Genomic DNA, 21,900 nt, shown 5'->3' with positions numbered 1-21,900 from the left:
AGACAGTATATTCCCGAGTTTCATAAAAAATGGAAATAAAAAACGTGTTAGAGATTATTCCGAGGGCGAGACTGAGACAAGGTAGTCATTGCCAGCTAGAACCTGTCGGTCGTGAGCAATGTATGTGAGTCTAAGAATCCAGTTCCATCGATAGGAGGAAGAGGATAATTCAGGATTATAAGCTTCTAGAACACGATTCAAAGCGTCCTGGGAAAGCATTTCCTCCGGGTCATGATGGGCCAATAGTCGAATTCCTCTCTGTTTAGCAATCGAGATGAGACCTGGTGGGAGTGCACAACAATCGGCAGCATTAATATGGTCGACAGATGGTAAAACAGCCGATTCGGCCTCTAAATGAGCGAGAAGCTTCGTCAACTTCTCAGTAGATAGCTCGGCTATTCCATATTTCTCTACAAGTTTGGGATAGCGAGTCTGCACAGCAGACACAACCTGTTTCCAGATATCAGCAATCTTCTCTACAGATGGCGATACTGAGGAGCTGGCAGAGTTGCCATTCTGCTCCTCGTCAGAGTCAGCAGAAAAACTTAATCCTTCTAGAGAAATGATGAAAATTTTGATGAGAGCATCGCCGTCGACTGAACCGGCTGGAATTAGTGGGCCGATTATATCGAGCATCTCGTTTATGGCAATATGGGCCTGATTAGGGGTGGCATTGGCGGGAAGAAATAGCTTGGCTGTGAGGTCGGCATTAGGACAGCCAGCAGTGGGTTTGTGGAATGAGATTGGGGGGACAATAACGGCGGTGGTATTAGTGGAAGTGGAGTTGGTTGTCGAGCTGGTAATGGTAGTAGAGCTGTCAGTAGTAGTCGTAGAAGTGGAAGCTGTGGTAGTCGATGAAGTAACAGCAGCTGTCGTTTGAATAGTAGCAGCGGTTCCAGAGGAGTTGCCATTCGCAGTTGAGTTACGACTTCCCTTCAGCGGGTCCGAATAGCTACGGTTGCTTCTCCAAGCTTGTATGCTATTGATGATCCGTCCCGACAGCTTCTGATCGTTGAGCAGCGTCTGATCTAGCGTATTACCAGTATAAAATATTAGTGACATAGTGAACGAAAACCGACGAGTTACGGGCGGCAAACGGGGTACTGTAAACGGGGAACTGACAGAAGTAGTTAACTATAAAAACCCAAGACTACCCAGTCGAAGGTTTACCTAGATATGATATTAGCGAAACAAAATTTCAATGACTATTAGCGAAAGAAGCAAATGCAATTTTTTTTGGATTTTTGGATTTTTGAATTTTATTTTTGGTTCGAGATTACAGTTGATTTGATTATTCTCTCCTCTATATTACTGGCTGATAGGCATTCAAAATAGACGCAACTCTATCGCCGAAAATTTCAGGACGAAGTGACGCTATTTGGCGAAAGCACGGCTGTGGAATCCCTTGATCCAGTACAGGAAGCGGGAACCGACTCCGTTTATATTTCCTACTGCACTCATTTTCTGATGCACAATTGTCAACATCAAATAATGACAGCAGCCTGTTCGGCTGACAAATCGCACATCCCATTACCGTTAGTGTTTAGCGGTTCCACCCCCCATTATCGTCGCGCTGCTGCTGCTTCCTGTATGTATTCACTACCGTTAAGCTGCATGCGTCGGATAAAATAATTCCTGCTCCACGCATGTTCATCTCCGGTCCGCTTTCACCATCCCTGGCTCTGCCAGAACTGATGCGGTGGGGGCATTTGCCTCCGGCGGCTGGGGCTCCGCCCCAGACCCCGTTGCTCCTGCTTCGCAGGAGTTTTCTCGCGGGGACTGGAAGTGATTCTACACTGTTGAGTGTTATATTAGCTGCTGTATCCTGTAAGCTGTTCATATATGCCGAATTGTTCTTTTAACAGTCGGCAGACCCTTTCGACAGCCACCGAATTGACAAATGAAAAGCACCGACTGATAAAAAGCCAGTCTACCGGAGGATTCATCCTCCGACCAAGAATTAGCATTCACCCATCATTCACAGATACTCGTTGAGCTGAAAAATTGGATTCTGCTTAGAGCTCAATGAGTCTACTAGTGGATGGAGTCCCTAACGTGAGCTTTTACTTTTGTTCCTACTACACTTCAGCTATTCTATCAGATGGCCAGTCAGGAAGGAGGTCTATCAAATTGACAGCTCAATCAAATTCTGAAGAGAGCTGCACTTGTAACATTAGTATTCACAGTGACTTCAGACAATGTGGTGTATGTGGAGCTGAATCAACTACATGCAATTGATCTCAAGACTCACATTTCACTTCAACCAACAGCGGGTAGACATCATGTTCTTGATATCTTTAGACAATTTCAGACGCAAGAAAGGTGAAAAATTGATTCGAAATTACCATCCAGACTGCCCTTCTAAGTGCCCTTCTTATTTTAGCATACACTTTGCTTCTGGCGTCTAACGCCTTGATACCATGCCCATGGATCACCAACAGCCAATCTCATGAACAATTGGCACTCCGAGTACAATATAAATCAACAACGTGATTATTGCCAGTCGCTAAATATACAACTAAAATCAGAGGCTTACCAGCTGGAACATATAACATTCAGCTGCCCGAGCCATGGCTGAACACTGTTCTATTCAGAATACCCAATGAATCACGAACAGATCACCATCGGTATGATCCTATTCTTTTTTCTTCTTTCCTTTCGATTTGCAGGGCGATGCATGTACATTTAGCTAGTTCACGCGTCCAGTTCCACTGAAATCGGCCATTCTGTTCTGGCTACTGAGAGCGATCTTCATGCTGCCAAGGTGAATATCAAACCTTCTGTCAAACTGTATCTGAACTGATGAATATTTCTGAAATATAATTCTCTACTCTACTGTATCAATTATAACATAAGTCCAACACTGTACCACGGGACCCTAAACTCGAAAAATTGACGAAGAAGACACTCAATTAAAGAAACAAGTCTAACATTCTCCACGACTCCCAGACAGCTCCAGCAGCAGTGATCGATCTCCTGACGCGAAATTCACTTTAGCTTCACATATCATGTGATTTGCAATATATTGTTACTGCACGATAGCGTTCTTTGTTCGGAGCGAGCCGGCCGAGACCAGCCAAACCACCGCCCTCTGCCCACCGACTACGGGGCGGACGGAAACTGCCTCCGGCGGCTGGGGCTCCGCCCCAGACCCCGTGGCTCCTGCTTCGCAGGAGAATCTACCACCCACCACCGCCTGACACAACGACTCGAGCGAAGGGAAAGGAGCCACGGGGTTTTGGGGCAAAGCCCCAGCTGCCGGAGGTACACCACCGAAGTCGGGGATCGCCGTCGTTCGATCGGTAGACGGCTGATTGTTCCTGTCTGGGAGGTGCCGGTGTCTCAGTAGGCACGCCATATCCCAAGGTGGTTGGCTATTGTTAGTCGAGATCGAGAAGTGGGCCCAGCGGCCTGCTGCTCAGCACGGACCCTCAGAATCTGGTAACAATCGTACATAGCAGGCCCTACCAGCTGGCTGATGCGGTCAACCGCAACCAGACTCGCATTTAAACATACATATAATGTCCGCAGATAACTGTTAACTTTAATTTCGTATAAAATTTCTCCTACTGCAGACCATATTTTTTTTATTATTGTATTCTATTGTTTAGGTTTGGCCGTTCATTAAACGACCTAGCGTCAGTATCCTGTCAGTTTACAATCATCAAATAAAGAACTGTATTGTTCAGCAGGTGACTGGACTATTTCGCTTGTAAAGTGACTGCGGTGCTTTTCTACAGTCATCAACTGCCAGCAATAGTCATCATTATTCGGTCAGAAGTGTGGAAGTCTATTATTAATTTAAGCAGTGCATACACAAGTGGTAGCAGCGTCGGGATTGTTAATTTTACAAATAGGAAACCAACCGGATTAATTTTTGTTGGCTCGGATCTATTGTATACACAGTCATCTCGTTTGATTAGCTGTTACCTACCTTGAGCTAGGTTTTCGGTTCAATTAATTTATCGTTTCCACTATTCGATTAGGTTCTGCTGGGTTTTCAGTGACTTCGTAAGTGCTGTCAGTGCTCTGTTGTGAACTCAGTCAGTCCTTTGGTCAGCTGTCAGCCCAATTAACTCCAGTTGTCAAATCGGTTAGTTCTCTGGTCAGTTCTAGACTCGTCAGAATCGTCTCATAGCCGACTATTGTCCAGTGTTGGTAACGTACTAATCGTCCTATTCAGCAATCTGTTCATTGTAGTGCTGAATTGTTGATTTTTTAGATCAGTATCTTCGAGCAGTAGATCAGTATCTTCGAGCAGAGTACCATTCACTAGCATCGGCAAGTATCTTGGTTCTGCCAATTGAATCCTCTCGCATCAAACTTTATCATGTCTGAACAAGACCCATTATCGCTGGGGCATATTTCTCGGCCGGCTGTCGCCGAACAATCATTTGCTGCTGTCATGTCAGGTTCCAATGGCTCTGCTGGCTCTGGCTCAGTTAATGAACCCTCTGGACACTCGTCAATTGCCTCATCATCATCAAGTGCTATTATCGACCATTTTAATGAGGAGTTCAAATCACCATTGACTCCAGCCCCTTCGCCTACTGCACACCATCACTATTCATATTCCAACAGTAGCTCGCCAAATACCTCGAGCCATTCTCCTAATAGCCGAAACTTTCATCAATTACAACAGGAGTGGAACTTGGACGAGTCTCAGCATTATAATTATCATTTGCATCAACTGAGGAGTCGTCGCACTGGTGGTGGAAGACTTGACTCGGTCGTGGGCCAGGATTTCCCATCTGCTCATGATGACTACCAAAAAGAATCTTCAACAAGTAAAGCCCTGTCTCTAGTCGAATCGGTACGATCGCAGTTTGGCTCATTGGATGACGAAGGTAGGTCTCTGTTTCTTGGTGAGCTCTTGGCTATGTGTGGCCGAGCCGTATTATCAGAAACTCTGGATTATATCTCACCAATGCTTAAACGGGATCCTATGGTGGTGCTTCCTAGTGAACTAGCACTCAAGGTCTTGTCATATGTCGACGATCCACTGAGTCTCGCCAGAGCTTCTCAAGTATCTAAAACCTGGTATTTGATGATTAGCGATGACTTGACTTGGAAAGAACTGTGTAAAACTCATCATTTCCGTCGATTGTCTGCTGCTGTTAATGTAGCTATGAGTGGTGATAATCTTAGAGGCAGGGTTCCCAGTGTTGTAGGGGTTAATTCTGGCATTCATCCTGGAACTGTGGTACCTGGTTCTTCACCAACTGGCTCTGTATCTGGACAAAGTGATCTGACCGAGGCCTTCTATAATCCCAATGCCACTAAAAGACCTGTTCCCACTTCTTATAGATCACACTTCAAACAACAATATTTATTAAACTCGGCCTGGGCTTCGGGAGGCAGACTGGCTGCTAAATACGTCATTTCAATACCCGGCGTGGTTACTTCGCTGTTGATGGAGGGCCAGTATATTGTCATTGCCTTGGACAATTCAAAAATTTTTGTATTTAGAGAAGATGGCAGGCTATTGAGAGCTTTGTTTGGTCATGTAATGGGTGTATGGGCATTAGCTCTAAGGGGTCACACCTTGGTTAGTGGTGGTTGTGATCGAGACGTTCGAGTATGGGACCTGAGGTCTGGTGGTTGTTCACAGATCCTCAAGGGTCATTCATCAACTGTCAGATGTTTACAAATGGTTGATGAGGATACTGCTATCTCCGGTTCTCGAGACGCTACTATTCGTATCTGGGATGTGAAAAAAGGTATTTGCAAACGAGTTCTCGAGGGTCACGATGCTTCAGTGCGATGTGTCGAGGTCCATGGTGATATTTGCGTTAGTGGAAGTTACGACTTTACTGCCAAAGTGTGGAGGATATCTGACGGTACTCTGCTCCACACATTAGTGGGCCACATTTCACAGATCTACTCACTGGCTTTTGATGGAAAGCGAATTGCTACCGGTTCATTAGATGCTTCAATCCGTATTTGGGATCCAGAGACCGGGTTATGTTTAGCGTTTCTCCAGGGTCATACCTCACTCGTAGGACAACTTCAGATGAAGGGCAATATTCTCGTCAGTGGAGGTTCCGACGGTGCTATCAGAGTATGGGATCTGGAAAATTATACTTGTCTGCAGAGATTTACTGCTCATGATAACTCTGTCACTACATTACAGTTTGATGAAGAGCGAATTGTAAGTGGCGGTAGTGACGGTAAAGTCGAAGTTTGGGAGCTGGCAACTGGTAAGCACATTCGTAGTCTTTCTGGTCCATTTGACGCTGTATGGAGAGTTGCCTTCAAGGACGAGAAAATCGCCATTCTGGCCTCGCGACAGAACATGATCCATATGGAGCTTATGAGTTTCACGCCGACTGTCGACCGAGCAGACTCCACTGCTACCCCTCCTACCATTGAGTTTAGGTCAACTGATGGGTACGGACGTAGACGGGGCCACTCTACCAAACCCAGTGACGACCCCGGCATGTCACCCACAATGGTCCCTGTCGGCCGCGAGTCCCCTGAACACACCATGACTGACCGTCCGTCCGGCACGGTTGTCACAGCCCCAACTGCTGCTGCCACTCCCGGCCAACCCCGCCAAGACGACGATGCCATGGACATCTCTGCTTAGGCCTGTAATTATTTATACTAATTATTTATAATAAGAGTTACTGGACACAGCTGTCCTCGAGACCTGCCTCCGGCGGCTGGGGCTTCGCCCCAGACCCCACTGCTCCTCTCGCTTCGCTCGAGTCGGGCAGGAGGAGGGAGAAGGCGTACGTTTCACCGAGAGTTTTCATGCTAAGTGGGGCTAATCAGGTCGTGATAGTTGATGTTAAACCGCTTGTTTCCAAAATAATTGTCTGGAGTGTGGTACCGAATAGCACGAACTAGAAATATTGCTGGATGAATGTGTGAGCTTGTTATTCGGTTCCAGCGGTTTACTGTATACCCGCGTGTATCGTTACCCGGTGTTTATTTTGCATTTCGTTATTAAAATCGGAGAAAAGACAACTACTTCTCAAAAGTATGGTATTACCCGGCCCATATGCTGGGTAACACTAAAAGCTTGGAAGCAGGGGAACAGGTGGAAATACTGAAAACAAAGTCTAGCACTTAATATAATCTGGATAAGTATATTCCAAAACGAAAACATTATATAGAGACACCTCAGTGCTTGATATTCGTGATGTAATGGTTTCAAAGCACTGGGTAAACTTGATAGCCCCGTTCACGCATTAATTATTAGTATTTCAAAAGTTTGTCTCCTGTTAAACGCTCTATAGAGCTCCTTGTTCCTGCTTTAGAATTTCTCAGTTTCCATTTCATTTTTTGTTATTAAACTGTTTTTGACGACCTCTCGATTTTCTTGGAAGAGCACTAAATTCCTCTGAGAAATGAGAGAGAAAACTATTTCTCAATCACATAATTGAATGGTTACCCGGAACAAACGGTTCACAACGGCGTGTTGGAGGTGGACCGCAATCGCTCGTCTCGCTTCGCTCGAGTCGTTTCCTGGGGGGGCCCGAGCCATTCCCGCGAAGCGGGAACAACGGGGTCTGGGGCAGCGCCCCAGCCGCCGGAGGCAGGTGGGTGTGTAAATATCAAATAATCTATTGTCTACCAGCCGAGCCCGTGATCTTTATAAAGAGTTGCAGTGTCGAGAACCTGGTCGGTTTCCGAGGAGATGAAATCGTGGGTAAGATGTGTCGAGTTGTGGAAGGTGAGTTTCGACCAGCCGTAGTCGCTGTTGTTGATGATAGAGGTATAGCTGGGGTTTTTGCCGCTGTTGGAAGAGTGGCCCTCGAAGTTACCAGCAGCTCCGTTGGTGATATACCAGGGGGCGGAAGGGTTGTTGAGTCCGTTGGGATCGACGACTCCGTTAGCAACAGGCGCGTCTCTCTCATAGTAGTGTACATGGCCAGCCATGACGAGATCCACTTTGTACTTGATGACAAGATTCTCAAATGCTTCCTGACATTCGGTACAAACAGTAGAGGCACTGTACCAAGGACGGTGGCCAGCAACTACAAGCCAGGGAGTCTTGGTTCTGTCAACAGCAGCAAGGTCGGCCTCGAGCCATTGCAATTGCTGGTTGGGGAATCCGAAAGGACCAGCATCAAGGCCACCATCTCCACCTGGCTCATCAGGAGCAGTGGTTCCGGCAGCAAGATCGGTCTCGGTATTAATTTGGACAAAGTGAGTCATACCGTGGTTCCACGAGTACCACAGATTCTGGAAGTAGTCCTGGGCCTGCTCAGCTGTGGGCATGGCAAAATGGTTGCGATGGTAGGTGAAGTTTCTCTGGCCAGAAGGACAGATGGTGAGATCAAACTTATTAGTGATATAGTCAAGATCAGGTTCGATACAGTCGGCTTCGTGGTTACCAGGGCCGACCATGTATGGAGTGTTTTTGGTCACATTGACGAACTGGTCATAATAAGAGTTCATAATGTTGTTGTAAGTAGCCACACCGCCATCTAAGTTCAGGGGATAGGCACCAGTAAGCTCTTCCCAGAGCCAGTCATCGGCATAGCCAAAGTCACCAGAATGCCACAAAAAGTCAAGAGAATCTCTGGCCGACAAAATAGAATCAAAAGTATCAGGAATCTGCTTGCCAAAAAGGTTACCAATAACAATACCCAAATCAGCAATAAATCCAATTGAGTAAGGAGTACGGTCACCAGTGGTACGGGCAGTAGTGAAATAAAAATTCTGACCCACAACATCAAAGTTATCAGCCAAACCCGTCACACGGTAGTAGTATTTAGTATTGGGCTTCAGGTTGCCAATAGTCACATGGTTATCCCAACTGGTAGCAGTACTGAAGGTAGTAGAAGTACCAGGGGAAGAGGCTACAAGATTATTGGGGTCTTCACCATACCAAACTTGAGGAGAGTTAATTTGAGAAGGAGAGTTCCATGATACGGTGACACCCTCAGCACCATTATAAGCCAATCGGAATTGAGATGCAGGAGTAGACGGATTAGAATAGTCTCTAATCACAGGTTGAAGACCTTGAGTCAATTGTAATTGCACCCAAAGGGTTGCAACCAATCCAACGGTCAGCTTCATTGTCGTTAGTAAGCTTTTTTTTTCAGAAAGTGGGCCTACTGCTGGGTTTCCAATCTTTCTGTTCTTATTTTGGTTCTACAATGGCTGCTAAGTCAAAAACACCTGAGACATATCTAGCAGCGAGCCCATGATTTTATATAAAAACGATAAATACAGGAAAGTACATATAAGACAGGGCCGCGGCACGGGTACGGGAGGGTGGCAGCATCTCATGGCATCGCACGCAGGGCGGACAGCCGAGATCTCCAAACATGTTTCAATTTACAGTCGATGGATTTGCAATAGAGTTTTGAGCCAACGAAAACTAGTGCCTGAGGCTCCAACCCATCTTCAGAAATACCCCTTATTACACCTCTCACGATAGCCCAGTTGTGCCCAGTCACGTCCTAGTAATTCCCGTCATCAGCATCTCCACCATACCCCTCATTGTACCTGACATGCCAAGCTTCATCAGATTCTATCTCAAAGGCTATTCTACCATTCCCATCCGATCCGAGCCATTAGACCATTTTAGTGCATCTGGATATAGTGTAATACTTGCAAAGTCCAAGAGTAAAGGGGCCTAGACCGTATCCAAACAACACAGGTCGCTACTTACAACCGCTACACCGACCGTTGTCACGAACCGTCTGAACATATCATAAGGAGCACGTGTTGGAGGCTGGCGAAGATCTCAATGAATGGCACGAAAATAAGTCACAAAGATTATCACCCACGTGGTAATCCAGCATATGCTTGAAAAGCGATCTGTTTATGCCGTACGTGTGGACCTAAACAAAGTGTCTGTTTATCAGTTCGGCAAACTCAACTCAATCTGCCCTGGTAACTTTATCGGCGTTTATATACATGGTGAAGATGCCGTTTCAGGCTCATGTTCGCAGATTGGCTATTATTTATGCATATAGATCTGCAAGCACGCCGCCGTTATGCATGGAACAGATCCCAAAGACGCTATAAAACTGCTTCTAGAATGCCAGCTTTACTAATACTAGTTCCTATTGGTCGGTTCCTGGCGAAGTGCTTTCTGTCAAATTTAACCCGTGCCAACTAATACTGTTTAGACACCCATCAATTACCGTTGGATACTGCATCTGGACGATAAGAGCGGCTCCCCGCCTTCTGCAACCCCTCATAAGCAGCGGTACAAAGTTGGTCCGGCGGTTTAATCCTTTTCCCGAATCACCTTCTTATAATGTACTACTACATAACAGAAAGTATCTGTAGTCGCTCATAATATTTTTTTTGCCGATTGGAGGTTTGTACGTAAATATAAGTTAGTGTTTCTACTCACGACCCCACAATGTCACATCCAGGCGTCGCAATGAGCGAAATGAGACATTATTTTTGAGCCCCAAATGCCCATAAAGGTAGGCTGCATGTAATCTGACACCCCTGGCCACATCGGTCAGGGATAGAAAAAGTAAATGCGACCTGAGTTCTCTTCAACCGCAAAAGAAGCGGTGGAGTATTTATTATCTCTTGGCAGTAATCCTGCTGGCGAGACACAGAAAATGGGTCTGCCTCCGGCGGCTGGGGCTCCGCCCCAGACCCTGGTTGCTCCTCTCGCTTCGCTCGAGTCGGGCGTCGATGGTCCCTGCCTTTTCCTGCGAAGCAGGAGCCACAGGGTCTAGGGCAAAGCCCCAGCGGCCGGAGGCTTGTGCCCCTCAATATTCAGAGGTGTTTTTCCTATAAATTGTTTCGCTGGCTCATCGGGAGTGGGCCCCAAGCCAGATATATCAGAAGGTTGGTGAGCCTAAAGTCTTCGATTGAAATTTATTTTGGAGCTAAGATTTCCAGTTGCTGAGAGCATAGACCTATACGTTTGGACACAATCGGCTGGAAGACATTTTAAAGGTAAAGAGCAAAGAGCACCAGCACGACTAGTCTAGAGCACAGAAAGACATATGTGATAACTTGTTGACAGAAAGAAAGCAAGTTCTTCTATCAATGGTGTGAGACAACAATATTTGAATGGTATAAATTAGCATCATCTGCAGGAGAAGCTCGCAGAGTTCACACAATCAGCTCTAAAACTCACCATCTCATTCTGCTAATATCTTTGCATGAATTCGGGTCCCAACAGAAATACTAGCTGAGTCTAATTAGCTCTAGATAATAGTTTGGTTATTTCGCTCTAGACAGGTTAGTGCAAGATCCAGCCTATGCTGTTAACTGGAAATCCTAATATTAACGCATGAACCGCCCTCGCTTATTACCCGGTGATTAGAAAACCACCCTATATCGCGAATTCTCAAAACTGAAATTCCCCCCTTATTTCTTATTTTTTGCTTTTTGGTATGCTTGTTTAAGCTTATATCAAGTACCTAAGTACCAAGAGGGACTTTTTTTCAGAATTCCGACAACTGTTCCTGTCTCAAAATTTGTTTATTACCCGGCATTATTATCCTAGCCTACGATTTTCCGTATCCGTGAGCCAAGAGCTCTGTGACCCGAATAATACGATTTTGAGGCTCTGAGTGATTATATTGTCTCAGAAATCCTACTTCACGATCTAACACTGAAGTGCTACTTGAAGTCGACCCTCTGGAGAGATTAGAAGGAAAAGCCCTGTCTGCTCACTTGGCTACACGAGTCGAACAGTGAGATTGGACAGGAATACAGGTCGAGGGCAGTTAGCTGGAGCTTTCAATTTCAATATTTAGCCTGGACAGTTTAAGTTACGATCGGACTCACACTTTCTATGAAATTGCCAATAATAACATGAAAACTGGGAGGCTAACATGTTACTCGGTGATTGTGTTACCCGGTTGTACATTTAAAATGCAATTGTATTTCACGTCTTAGAAAACATAGCGTTTGGATGCCATGGGCATTTATTTCCCACTGTTATTACGCCAATTGCGCCGTCGTTCGGTTTCTCATCGTTGCTTATTTTCTTTTATAGATGGGCTATATTTTTGCTGTTCAAATCTCAGTGTTACCTGGGGTACAGGGAAGGGGAACAATCGGGCCATTTAATTACTCGAGATATTCCCATATGGCTGAGAAAAGTAGTCTTAAGGCTGTAATAGAATACCACAGACTATAAGTTATAGTCTGGAATAAACTCAACTGGCTGAACCAACTCTAACAGTGCAGCGCATGTCAGAACTTTTCTTTTCATTTTTCATCTACCAACAATGCAAGTTACCCCGTATTAATACTCATATTCCCTCTATACAATGAACTCCAGCCAGATATAAACTGAAGTATGAGTGTTCCACATTGTGCGCCTTCTATTCATAAGCACCAGGTTGAGATTGCTACTTAAACGACTCTATATATATTAAGGGCTATAGACCTTGTGGGTTTTAAATCGGAATACATACTTACACATGGTCAAAAAATATGATGGAAGAGCAATAATAAATCCTTGAATTACTGCCAGCCTTTGGTCAGAGTGTAGACACTTCACATTCTCTTCCGACCCGGAGGGATAGTCAAATGACACTTGAAAAAGCTAACGGAGTCATCAAATCAAAGTTGAGATAAAGAAAGTAATAATATTAATAGAAGTAGAAAGGCCTGGCCCAGGTAATAACAAAACTCACACTAGTCAATCCGCCAGGTACTCAGATTCCAGCGCTCCCACAAGCAAAAATCAGACAAATATAAGGGTGGAAAAAACCCCGCGCTCATTGACTAGACTTCCTAGTGGACTTGGAGTACCAACTAGTGCTACATGATCCGAAAATAGTACTCGGATTTGAGAGTAGCTGAAGATGCTAGTGCGTGCAATGAAACTGGATGGTGAAACTAAGGAACTTCTCTGGCAGAAACATCAGGGTATGCCTCGGGATGACAATACCAGATCTAGATTAGTCAAGCGACAGGATACCACATCGCGACACGTCTAGTCTTAGGGGGAAGATGCTGCCAATGTCCAAAGTTTGTCTGATTTCTGGAAACTGAAGCACCGGATGAATTGATAGTGATAATGAAGTAGAGACTGGACTGTCTCTCCTATGTGTGAAGGTGTTGTAATTCAAAAATAAAAAAAAAGTTTGTTTACGTTCCATGTGGTCACTAGAGGAATTAATGAGACCAACGACAAACTACTGAGTGAGTTGGGATGATGACTTCTTCTTGAAGAACTTCTTAAGTCTCTTGAATTTGAGAAAAGACTTTCTGGGTTTGGTGGTCGTTTCAACGAAAGAAGGCGACTCAGACGATGTGGATGTAACCTCGGTGGAATTTTTAGAGGAATGTTTCTTGATCTTCAACTTCTTGAATAATCGTTTGATTCCTGATTTCTTCTTGTTTGGAATTGCCTGTATCTGTAATGATGACACTTCAATGGCAGGAGTTGCCGATGTCCGTAATGGCGACATGGCTGGGTTCTGGGATGCAGTGATAGATGGAATCACAGAATTCACATCGGATGAAGTGCATACAATTGCCTTCTGTTGTGGTTCGTCAACTTGGACAACACTATCAGTATTGTTTGTCTGCTTAGAAGCAATAATTGTTCCTGTTCTCGAATTCTTGACAGCCTTTTGACTGCGGTAGGCATGATTACCGCCAGCTGAGAAGATCAGGCATGTTTTACCTATTGCTTTACCAAGAGCAGAAGCAGCTCCGACCACCAACTTATCTCCCACAGTCGGTTGGGGTTTGGATGGTTGGCGGACAATCTCAGGGGTACTATCACGATCGGGGTACGGGACATAGAGGAAGCAGTAGACGAGATAACCAATAAAGAGGAAGAAAAAAATGATGGAATAAATCAAGCAGAGCTTGGCAACAAGAGGGGTCTCAATTTCGTTAGCCATGATTGCACCAGTAGTCCAGAAGATAATAGGATGAAAACAATCAAAACAATCAAAACAATCAAAACAGTCACAAAAAAACACAATAATAATAAAAATAATAAAAATAATCCAGTAAACAATCTGTTACTAGCGGCGCAAACACGGGGTGATCTTCAAAACGTCAAAAATCTCGATGTAACAAAATTGTTCAGCGAGTCAAACGTTGTGTCAAAGATAAAGAAAAAAAGTATCAGACGGGGCTCCCGCCCCTGTATATATACTTTTAATTTATAAATTATGGCGCTTTTGAAATTATGCGGAGAGGTCATGTGTAAGGGAAGCATCGGTATAGTGCTGGTCCCGGCGTCAACGCGTATATCGAGCATGGGCCACGTGACTGCTTGTTTAAGTCCTTGTCGTGATTCATTCTGGTATATTAGTTATAACACCTCAGAACGCTCCAGATAATTTGAATTTTCGTTGTTAACCTGATTTTTTCGAATCTGAACTTGTTTTCCCGTCGTATTCAATAAAGTTCACCGCTGATCGGCGATGATGTCGATCTCGATAATGCGGAATGCAATGAGACCCTGCAGCGATGTGCCGATAAGGTGGCTTGACTGAACCGTGCTCTAACTTTAATCTACGAGTTGGCGAGTACGAGTTGGGCCGGGAAGGGGAGGAGAAGATTCCTCCGGCGGCTGGGACTCCGCCCCAGACCCCGTGGCTCCTCTCTCTACGCTCGAGTCGTTACATCGGGCAAGCAGTCGCCGGTGACGCAGGTAGAATTTCTCAGGCCGGCATGTTAATACACACAAGACATTGGTTAGTTGAGCATGAAGAGACAAAAGTACGGTTTATAAGTAATAGATCTTAAGTAAACGTCATATGATGGAACAGTGGTTAGCTAATCCGCCAGCGTATTCCAATGCTCACCTTTCTGTCTGATATGATGATTCCACTGACGGCTGTCCAGGAAGCGTAGATGTCCTTTCCAAAATGTTCAGCTAGTGCGGCATACCATCTAATGTTATATGAGATTTGATTTGAGACAACTTTTTCCTTGTTTGGCCTTAGCGGTCTCTTAAACACAGTGGTCGGCTAAAATTATCTGTCTGGAATATTCATTCTGGACATTTGATCCAGTGATCTCCAGCTAATGTAGTTACTCTGCTAAAAGTTAGAAAAATAATTCGAGCCGTGAGCTGAATCTATAGGATCAATATATTCAGAATTAAATGAGAATTAAATGCACGTGGTTAATCTATAGCTGCAAAGTAATCTACAACGACATTAACAACCGCAACTAGAATCTCCATAGCGATAAGTACGATAACAATGAACTCGAGATATTCTTCGTGAGCATGACCAAGTTGTTCTTTGAGCATTTGCAAAAGATCAGAAATGACTTCCAAACGAGTATTTAAGAGCGAAACTCTCTGGTTGATTTCAAGATATCCACGGGTAGCTTGATAAATGGGCTCAAGATGTGGCTCTGCCCACATAAGTTCAGGCGAGTCCAGAATTGATCCGTGCAGATTAATATCTGTTGATTGTTAGTATATTTGATTGCCTTGGTTGCCTCGTTCACAGTTTTTAACTTACTAATTCGAAGGATGAAAAGCTCGCCAATACTTTTCATAATGTTCTTTCGGTTCATGTTGATTTTCCCTGTTAAAGCAATTTCCTGTGGGAAGTCTTGGGTGTCTTCAATAGTGTTATCAACAAGCTCTTCAAATAGTGATATCTTTACCGATTGGGCAATGGCATGCGAAATGGATAGTTTAATCATGTAATTAGTGTTGTCTCTCAAGGTGATGAAATCATTGTAGATACGTGGTTGGTATGATTTAGTAATGTAGTAGTTAAACTCTTCAATTTGGACGTCTTCGTCAGCCAGCTTTTCGGTTTCAAACCTGGCGAGTTCTTTTAAAAACCTTTTCTCTTCTGCCTCTGTAAATCCCCAAAATACAGTAACTCCATAGTCAAACAAAAAAAGTTCACTACGGCCGTAAGAAACATCAATCTCGCCACCTTCATCATCCAATCGAATAAAGTCACTGGGTTGAGAGTCAGCCTCTGAGGAGACTATGGTTTCATCCGACGTTGGGTCAGGTGCTGTTGACAGAGTAGGACTGGTATTTGTACTGCTGCTTCCATTATCCCGTCTGTATCTATATGGTGTGTATAAACACTCATCAAAAAGCTTTGGCGCAGTGCCATGAGATTTCCGTCCTAAGAAGTATCGAGATAGGTCGTTAATGCGATATGAACCAGCTGTACAGTAAGCAGTCACTCTTGGTAACATGGAACGATGAGCCTTACCCAGACGTTCAGCATCCTTACGTGCTGGTCTGTCTTTAATTCTGGCAACTTGAGAGTAAACATCACCCTCACTAATACTGATATCATCATCGTCAGTCGAAACAGGCTCATCAGGCAGCAGTTTCAGTTTTTGGGTTGTATATGACGTTCTTTGAGGGCCATTCCTGCGTACTCCAGCACCAGTGCCATTAATAACAGGAGGATAGTCTGGTCTTATAGGCGTGGTGTTAATATTGGGATTGTTGTGACGATGAAACTGATTATTGGTGGAACTGGGACCAGTCCTGGTAACCGTAGAACCGCTAGATCCCTGATGCTCCTGGCTCTGTCCTTTCTGTTGTAGATGATGCTGATTCGCAATATCCTGGGACATTAGTTCTGTTGTACCTTGGGCAACACCCAGTGGCATCTGATTGCGGCTCATGGCAGAACCGGCTGATGTCTGCGGAGCTAGAAGGGGTGTCTGTTCGGACATGACAAGGATGTGGATACACTACAACCGAGACTATTCAACTTCAATATGATTCGAAGTATCTTGATACTCAAAAAGTAGGATACACAAATCAAATCAAATGACCACACGTCCTGTGAAATACAATATCGACCTTCTTAACTACAGGTTGTGCTATGATACAAGGGACCGTGCTCAATATGATAAGCACAAGAGTCACTTTCAAGATCGAAATCTAGTCCAAAAATCTTATCTTGTAGCAATCCCTTTTAGTTTGTTTCTGTTTATCAGCTGATTTATGTTGTTTCGTGAATTCACTGGCTTTGGTTTCCCTATCCAGGATTGACGGTCGGTCTTTTGGTAAAGTTTCGATATATGTGAGATGCAGGTGAGATAAAATGATAACAAACCGGTAGGTGCGGCGCGAAAAGCCCAAAACAGCTCCGAGAGCTCACCTTCATAGGTAGACAATGCGACTCAAAAAATTTCACTTGGCAGTTAAACGTTTGTTTCTACAATAAAGTGCGAATTTCAAATATCAGACCCAGTCCCTCAGTCACTTCACCAGTTACGCCTCAAAAGTGAGAAATAGCAGGCAGGCTTATAAGCCGGCGATCGATGCAGGGTCCAGTGTAAACAAGGGATGATCTGTTGAAAAATATTATAAAAAAATACAGTCAATATATTTAAATTAATTAAAAGTCGTCATCATTGAAGAGGATCTTGGTCTTCCATCCAGGACGAACTCTACGTTGGGGATTGGTCTTTGAAAGCGAAGTAAGCTTCTCCTCATCTTCCTTAGAGAGCTTGACTGTGTGGAGGTTGGCCTCAATTCTCGAAGGGGTAGAACTCTTGGGGATAACTACATAGCCACGAGCAATTCCCCAAGAGAGAGCAATCTGACCAGGGCTTACTTTGTATTTTTCGGCTAATTCAACAACAATTGGCTCTTCCAAAAGTTTAGTACCCTTGCCAAGAGGACAGTAAGCCTCGAGGACAATCTTGTGTTCATTGCAGTAATCTCTAAGTTTGTCTTGAGCAAGATAAGGGTGGAGCTCGACTTGGTTAATAACTGGAACAACAGTAGTAGTAGGAGCCTTGCTCAATTCCTCGAGAAGAGCAGTGTCATAATTAGAAACACCAATAGACTTGACTTTAGATTTGGGCAACTTCTGCATCAACTCCCAGGTCTTGACATGATTCCAGTCTTCATCAATTTCGTCCTTGTCCTCGATATTCTTAAATGGAACCGGCCAGTGCATCAAGTAAAGGTCGACATAATCCAAGCCCAAGAGCTTCAAACTCTTATCAAGAGCAGCAGCAGGATCTCTGTGGTCCTTACCCCATAGTTTGGAAACTACAAAGATTTCCTCTCTAGGAATTCCACTATCTCTGACAGCCTTACCAACAACTGCTTCATTCTTGTAGGCAAAAGCAGTGTCAATGTGTCTATAACCATGCTTCAAAGCATAAATAAGAGCGTCATAACCATCAGTTTCATCATTGACTTGCCATGTGCCGAATCCAACATATGGAATCTTGTTTCCGTCATTTAGGGTGGCAGTACTAGTATTGAGAGTAGCAGCAGACATTTTAGGATTAATTGGCTATCGATGGATAAAATATAGCAATCTGTATGAACAGGCGCATGCTGTCCTTATATAGTTGGACAGGTCAGCGTCGGACCCTGATTGTTAGTAAGCTTCTCCGAAAGGATGTGGGGGTAGTTGGGGGCTACTGCATAGCTGTTGTCAAATTGCCTAATGGTGTAATAGTTGCATATTCAGGGGGAGATCCAACCCAATCAGGCTGTTTAACCCCACAGGTCTCACTACCCCACTGTATTTCGTATACTTGGTTTAATTTTGCATTCTAAGGTATATTTGTATATTTATATTAAAATTATATATTAGACTCGGGTATCACGAATAGAGTCCAAGGCCTTATCTTGACTGGTGATATTATATGGATCTTGTTAAGGGTACAGCTGAGTTACATGGTGGATAACTTCCTCGATATTCTAGATAATAATATTGAACGAAATAATCTGCTCTAATTCTAATTTTTGTTGCAGTGGAGGTTTTAATATCGCCGAACCTGGGTATGCCATTCATTGGTAGATATATGCTTGATGAATTTATGTCGTATAGAAGCCAAAATATTTTTCGTATCACTAAATATAAAAGAAAGCCATCGGTCGTTTTAGAAAATTTCCTTTTTTCTGAATTAATTTTAACAAAATGCGTAGCTAAATAAATTGGTTTACAAATTACAGAAAATCCAAGTGGATTGTTAAAAGGGGAATTACGTCCAGGGACAGCTGAAAGACATTGTAATTATATTATATACAGTATTACAGTAGATACAACGATACAACAGTATATATGACCCAGAGATATCCACAAACGAAGCGGTCGACGGAACGACTCGAGCGAAGCGTGAGTAGCAACGGGGTCTGGGGCCGAGCCCCAGCCGCAGGAAGCATTTATTCATCCCAAAAAATATAGAGCACTTGAGAAGCTTCTAGAACCCGGCCTGGGTAAGTATCAGACACAGTGAACAGTACTCCCATTGTATTTCTGGCTTGTTCGGGTTTTATATTCTTCGTTTCGAATGGCGAATCCTGCTCAACAGATCGTATTTCGTCGATTCTATATTTTTGCCCACTATGTATCTCGCAGACATACAGCTTATCAGATCAGCGTCGCTAGAAAGGCGACCAGCTGCATGCGGCGGAAATTTTTTTTTATCAGCCTTGTTCGCGTCTTGCAGGTGATATAAAAATTCTACCGAGAACTTTTTTTTAGACTTTTTCTGTTTCTCTTCTTTCCCGGTCTTAGTATTGGCGGGCTTGATTTTTAACTAGAGAATCTGTAGAAAATTTGCTTGAAGATTCAGTGAAACTGTATTATTTCATTGCAATTTTTTCAGACTTTGGTTCGTTTTCACTAATTTATTCACTTTTTTATTTATTTATTGATTGAAGCTTAGAACTCCCGCGTTCGAGATGAAATACGTTGTAGTATCCGGAGGTGTCATTAGTGGCATTGGTAAAGGTGTTATTGCCTCATCCACTGGTCTTTTGTTTAAAACCATGGGTTTGAAAGCCACTTCCATCAAGATCGATCCTTATATGAACATCGATGCTGGTACCATGAGTCCTTTAGAGCATGGTGAGGTTTTCGTTTTGAATGACGGTGGCGAAGTCGATCTCGACCTTGGTAACTACGAGCGTTACTTGAATGTGACTTTGACCAGAGACCACAATATCACTACCGGTAAGGTCTATAAGCAAGTCATTGAGAAGGAGAGAAGGGGTGACTATTTGGGCAAGACTGTTCAGATTGTCCCTCATTTGACCAATGCTATTCAAGACTGGATTGAGAAGGTAGCTCATATCCCAGTTGATGGTGATAATGAGGTTCCCGACGTTTGTATCATTGAATTGGGTGGTACTGTTGGTGATATTGAGTCCGCTCCATTTGTCGAGGCTTTACGTCAATTTCAATTCAGAGTCGGTCCTGAGAACTTTGCTTTGATTCACGTTTCTCTTGTTCCTGTTATACATGGTGAGAAGAAGACCAAACCTACTCAAGCTGCTATCAAGGATTTGAGATCCCTTGGTTTGACACCCGATATTATTGCCTGTAGATGTTCTGAAGAGCTTGACCAAGCTGCTATTGACAAGATCTCGATGTTCTGTCACGTCGGTCCTAACCAGGTTTTGGGTGTCCATGATGTCAATTCGACTTACCATGTTCCTCTTCTTTTGCACGACCAGAAGCTGATGGAATTCTTTTCCAAGCGTTTTAAGCTCGATGAACTTAAACTGTCTTCGGAGCGTATTGCTAAGGGTCAAGATCTGTGGACTCGTTGGAATAGTATTACCCAATCCCATGACCGTAGTTTCCAAAAGGTCACTATTGCCTTGGTCGGTAAATATACCAATCTTCAGGACAGTTATATTTCTGTTGTCAAGGCTCTTGAGCACTCTGCTTTGAGATGCGAGCTTAAGCTCGAGATTGTTTGGGTCGAAGCTTCCGATCTTGAGATCGAAAGCTCCGTTACTAACAAGATCAACTACCACAAGGCCTGGGGCAGTCTCTGCTCTGCTGATGGTATTCTTGTTCCTGGTGGATTTGGTACCAGAGGTACTGAGGGTATGATTGCTGCTGCTCGCTGGGCCCGTGAAAATTTGGTTCCTTACCTCGGTATTTGTCTTGGTTTCCAAGTTGGTGTCATTGATTATGCTCGTCATGTTCTCAACATGAAGACAAACTCTATCGAGCTGGATGAGACTATTGAGGATCCTGTTATTGTTTACATGCCTGAGGTTGACAAGATTAACATGGGTGGTACTATGCGTCTTGGTATTAGACCTGCCGTTTTCCAAGAAAGCACTGAAAACAGCGTTCTTCGTAGACTTTATGGTTCTGCTCCAACTGTCATGGAGCGTCACAGACACAGATATGAAGTGAACCCTGAACACATTGATGAACTTGAAAAGTCTGGTCTTCACTTTGTCGCCAAAGATGAGAAGGCCGAGCGTATGGAAGTATTTGAGCTGAAGAATCATCCTTACTTTGTTGGTACTCAGTATCACCCAGAATACTTGTCTCGTGTCCTTGACCCCTCTAAGCCACTTCTTGGTTTAGTGGCCGCTGCTGGTGGTAAGCTGGAATCCATTCTCGCTGCCACTGTTGATCACCATAGTGACCAAGCTAAGGGCCCTGTCACTGATTTTTAATCGACTGTTCCTATAAAGTATCTTTAGAAGTTTAGTATTTTTTTTATATTGTATAAGTAGTTTTGCATTGTTTTTAATGACCTAATAGATTTCTCACGACGACTCACCAACTCGCACCGCTCACTCTTTTGCACTGATGAGCAAAGACATAGATACACCTGGACGCTTGAATATACAATCTATTTAAAACTTGAGCCTTATTTCAGTATTCTTTGCTTTCAGATTTAATATACATTTGTAGCTTGATGGTCGGTTTAATATAACGGGATAGATCCTGTCGATCCGTGCCTCATGCATTTGCACGGCGGAAACTGAATTTTTTTGTGAAGATCGTCGCTATACCGAAAAATAAATATTTTTTGATCACCAAAAGATTCAACACCCAGAGCCTGAATTTAGATCAAGCTTTTTCAGTCTGTCTTTGACTCTTGGTCCTTGTAACCGACATATATTGTAGATATGGGCAAACCAAAGTCGGGAACCGTTTCCGCCATACGGAAACATACTGTAAGTGCGAATAGCCAAGAAGACATGAGATACGGTGAGAATGTACTAACGACTAGTTCACATCTTTTAGAGACAAGGTCGAGTCC

The 21,900-nt window shown here is 43.9% G+C and overlaps 7 protein-coding genes across 7 annotated transcripts; 2 read left to right on the top strand and 5 right to left on the bottom strand.

The window, feature by feature from the left end:
- Window positions 1-54: 54 nt before the first annotated feature.
- Window positions 55-1,062, bottom strand: AWJ20_3846 (uncharacterized protein; the record flags this gene model as incomplete). The annotated part of the gene is made up of 1 exon (XM_018880880.1): window positions 55-1,062. One exon carries the CDS (start codon window positions 1,060-1,062, stop codon window positions 55-57), a length of 1,008 nt encoding a protein of 335 aa, XP_018733527.1.
- Window positions 1,063-4,330: 3,268 nt separating this feature from the next.
- Window positions 4,331-6,589, top strand: CDC4 (SCF ubiquitin ligase complex subunit CDC4; the record flags this gene model as incomplete). Its single annotated transcript, XM_018880879.1, has 1 exon — window positions 4,331-6,589. One exon carries the CDS (start codon window positions 4,331-4,333, stop codon window positions 6,587-6,589), a length of 2,259 nt encoding a protein of 752 aa, XP_018733526.1.
- Window positions 6,590-7,578: 989 nt separating this feature from the next.
- Window positions 7,579-9,033, bottom strand: AWJ20_3844 (uncharacterized protein; the record flags this gene model as incomplete). Its single annotated transcript, XM_018880878.1, has 1 exon — window positions 7,579-9,033. The coding sequence occupies one exon, from the start codon at window positions 9,031-9,033 to the stop codon at window positions 7,579-7,581; it is 1,455 nt and encodes a 484-aa protein (XP_018733525.1).
- A 6,174-nt stretch (window positions 9,034-15,207) lies between these two features.
- Window positions 15,208-16,584, bottom strand: RMD1 (Rmd1p; the record flags this gene model as incomplete). Its single annotated transcript, XM_018880877.1, has 1 exon — window positions 15,208-16,584. The coding sequence occupies one exon, from the start codon at window positions 16,582-16,584 to the stop codon at window positions 15,208-15,210; it is 1,377 nt and encodes a 458-aa protein (XP_018733524.1).
- Window positions 16,585-17,255: 671 nt separating this feature from the next.
- Window positions 17,256-18,152, bottom strand: YPR1 (trifunctional aldehyde reductase/carbonyl reductase (NADPH)/glucose 1-dehydrogenase (NADP(+)) YPR1; the record flags this gene model as incomplete). Its single annotated transcript, XM_018880876.1, has 1 exon — window positions 17,256-18,152. One exon carries the CDS (start codon window positions 18,150-18,152, stop codon window positions 17,256-17,258), a length of 897 nt encoding a protein of 298 aa, XP_018733523.1.
- Window positions 18,153-19,567: 1,415 nt separating this feature from the next.
- On the top strand, window positions 19,568-21,307 carry URA7 (CTP synthase URA7; the record flags this gene model as incomplete). Its single annotated transcript, XM_018880874.1, has 1 exon — window positions 19,568-21,307. The coding sequence occupies one exon, from the start codon at window positions 19,568-19,570 to the stop codon at window positions 21,305-21,307; it is 1,740 nt and encodes a 579-aa protein (XP_018733521.1).
- Window positions 20,054-20,818, bottom strand: AWJ20_3841 (uncharacterized protein; the record flags this gene model as incomplete). Its single annotated transcript, XM_018880875.1, has 1 exon — window positions 20,054-20,818. One exon carries the CDS (start codon window positions 20,816-20,818, stop codon window positions 20,054-20,056), a length of 765 nt encoding a protein of 254 aa, XP_018733522.1.
- Window positions 21,308-21,900: the final 593 nt, after the last annotated feature.

The sequence above is a fragment of the Sugiyamaella lignohabitans genome, chromosome C, assembly GCF_001640025.1.
Source record: "Sugiyamaella lignohabitans strain CBS 10342 chromosome C, complete sequence".
Lineage (NCBI taxonomy): Eukaryota > Fungi > Ascomycota > Dipodascomycetes > Dipodascales > Trichomonascaceae > Sugiyamaella > Sugiyamaella lignohabitans.
The sequence above is the reverse complement of the archived record's forward strand: the minus strand, read 5'-3'. Positions and strand labels throughout refer to the sequence as shown.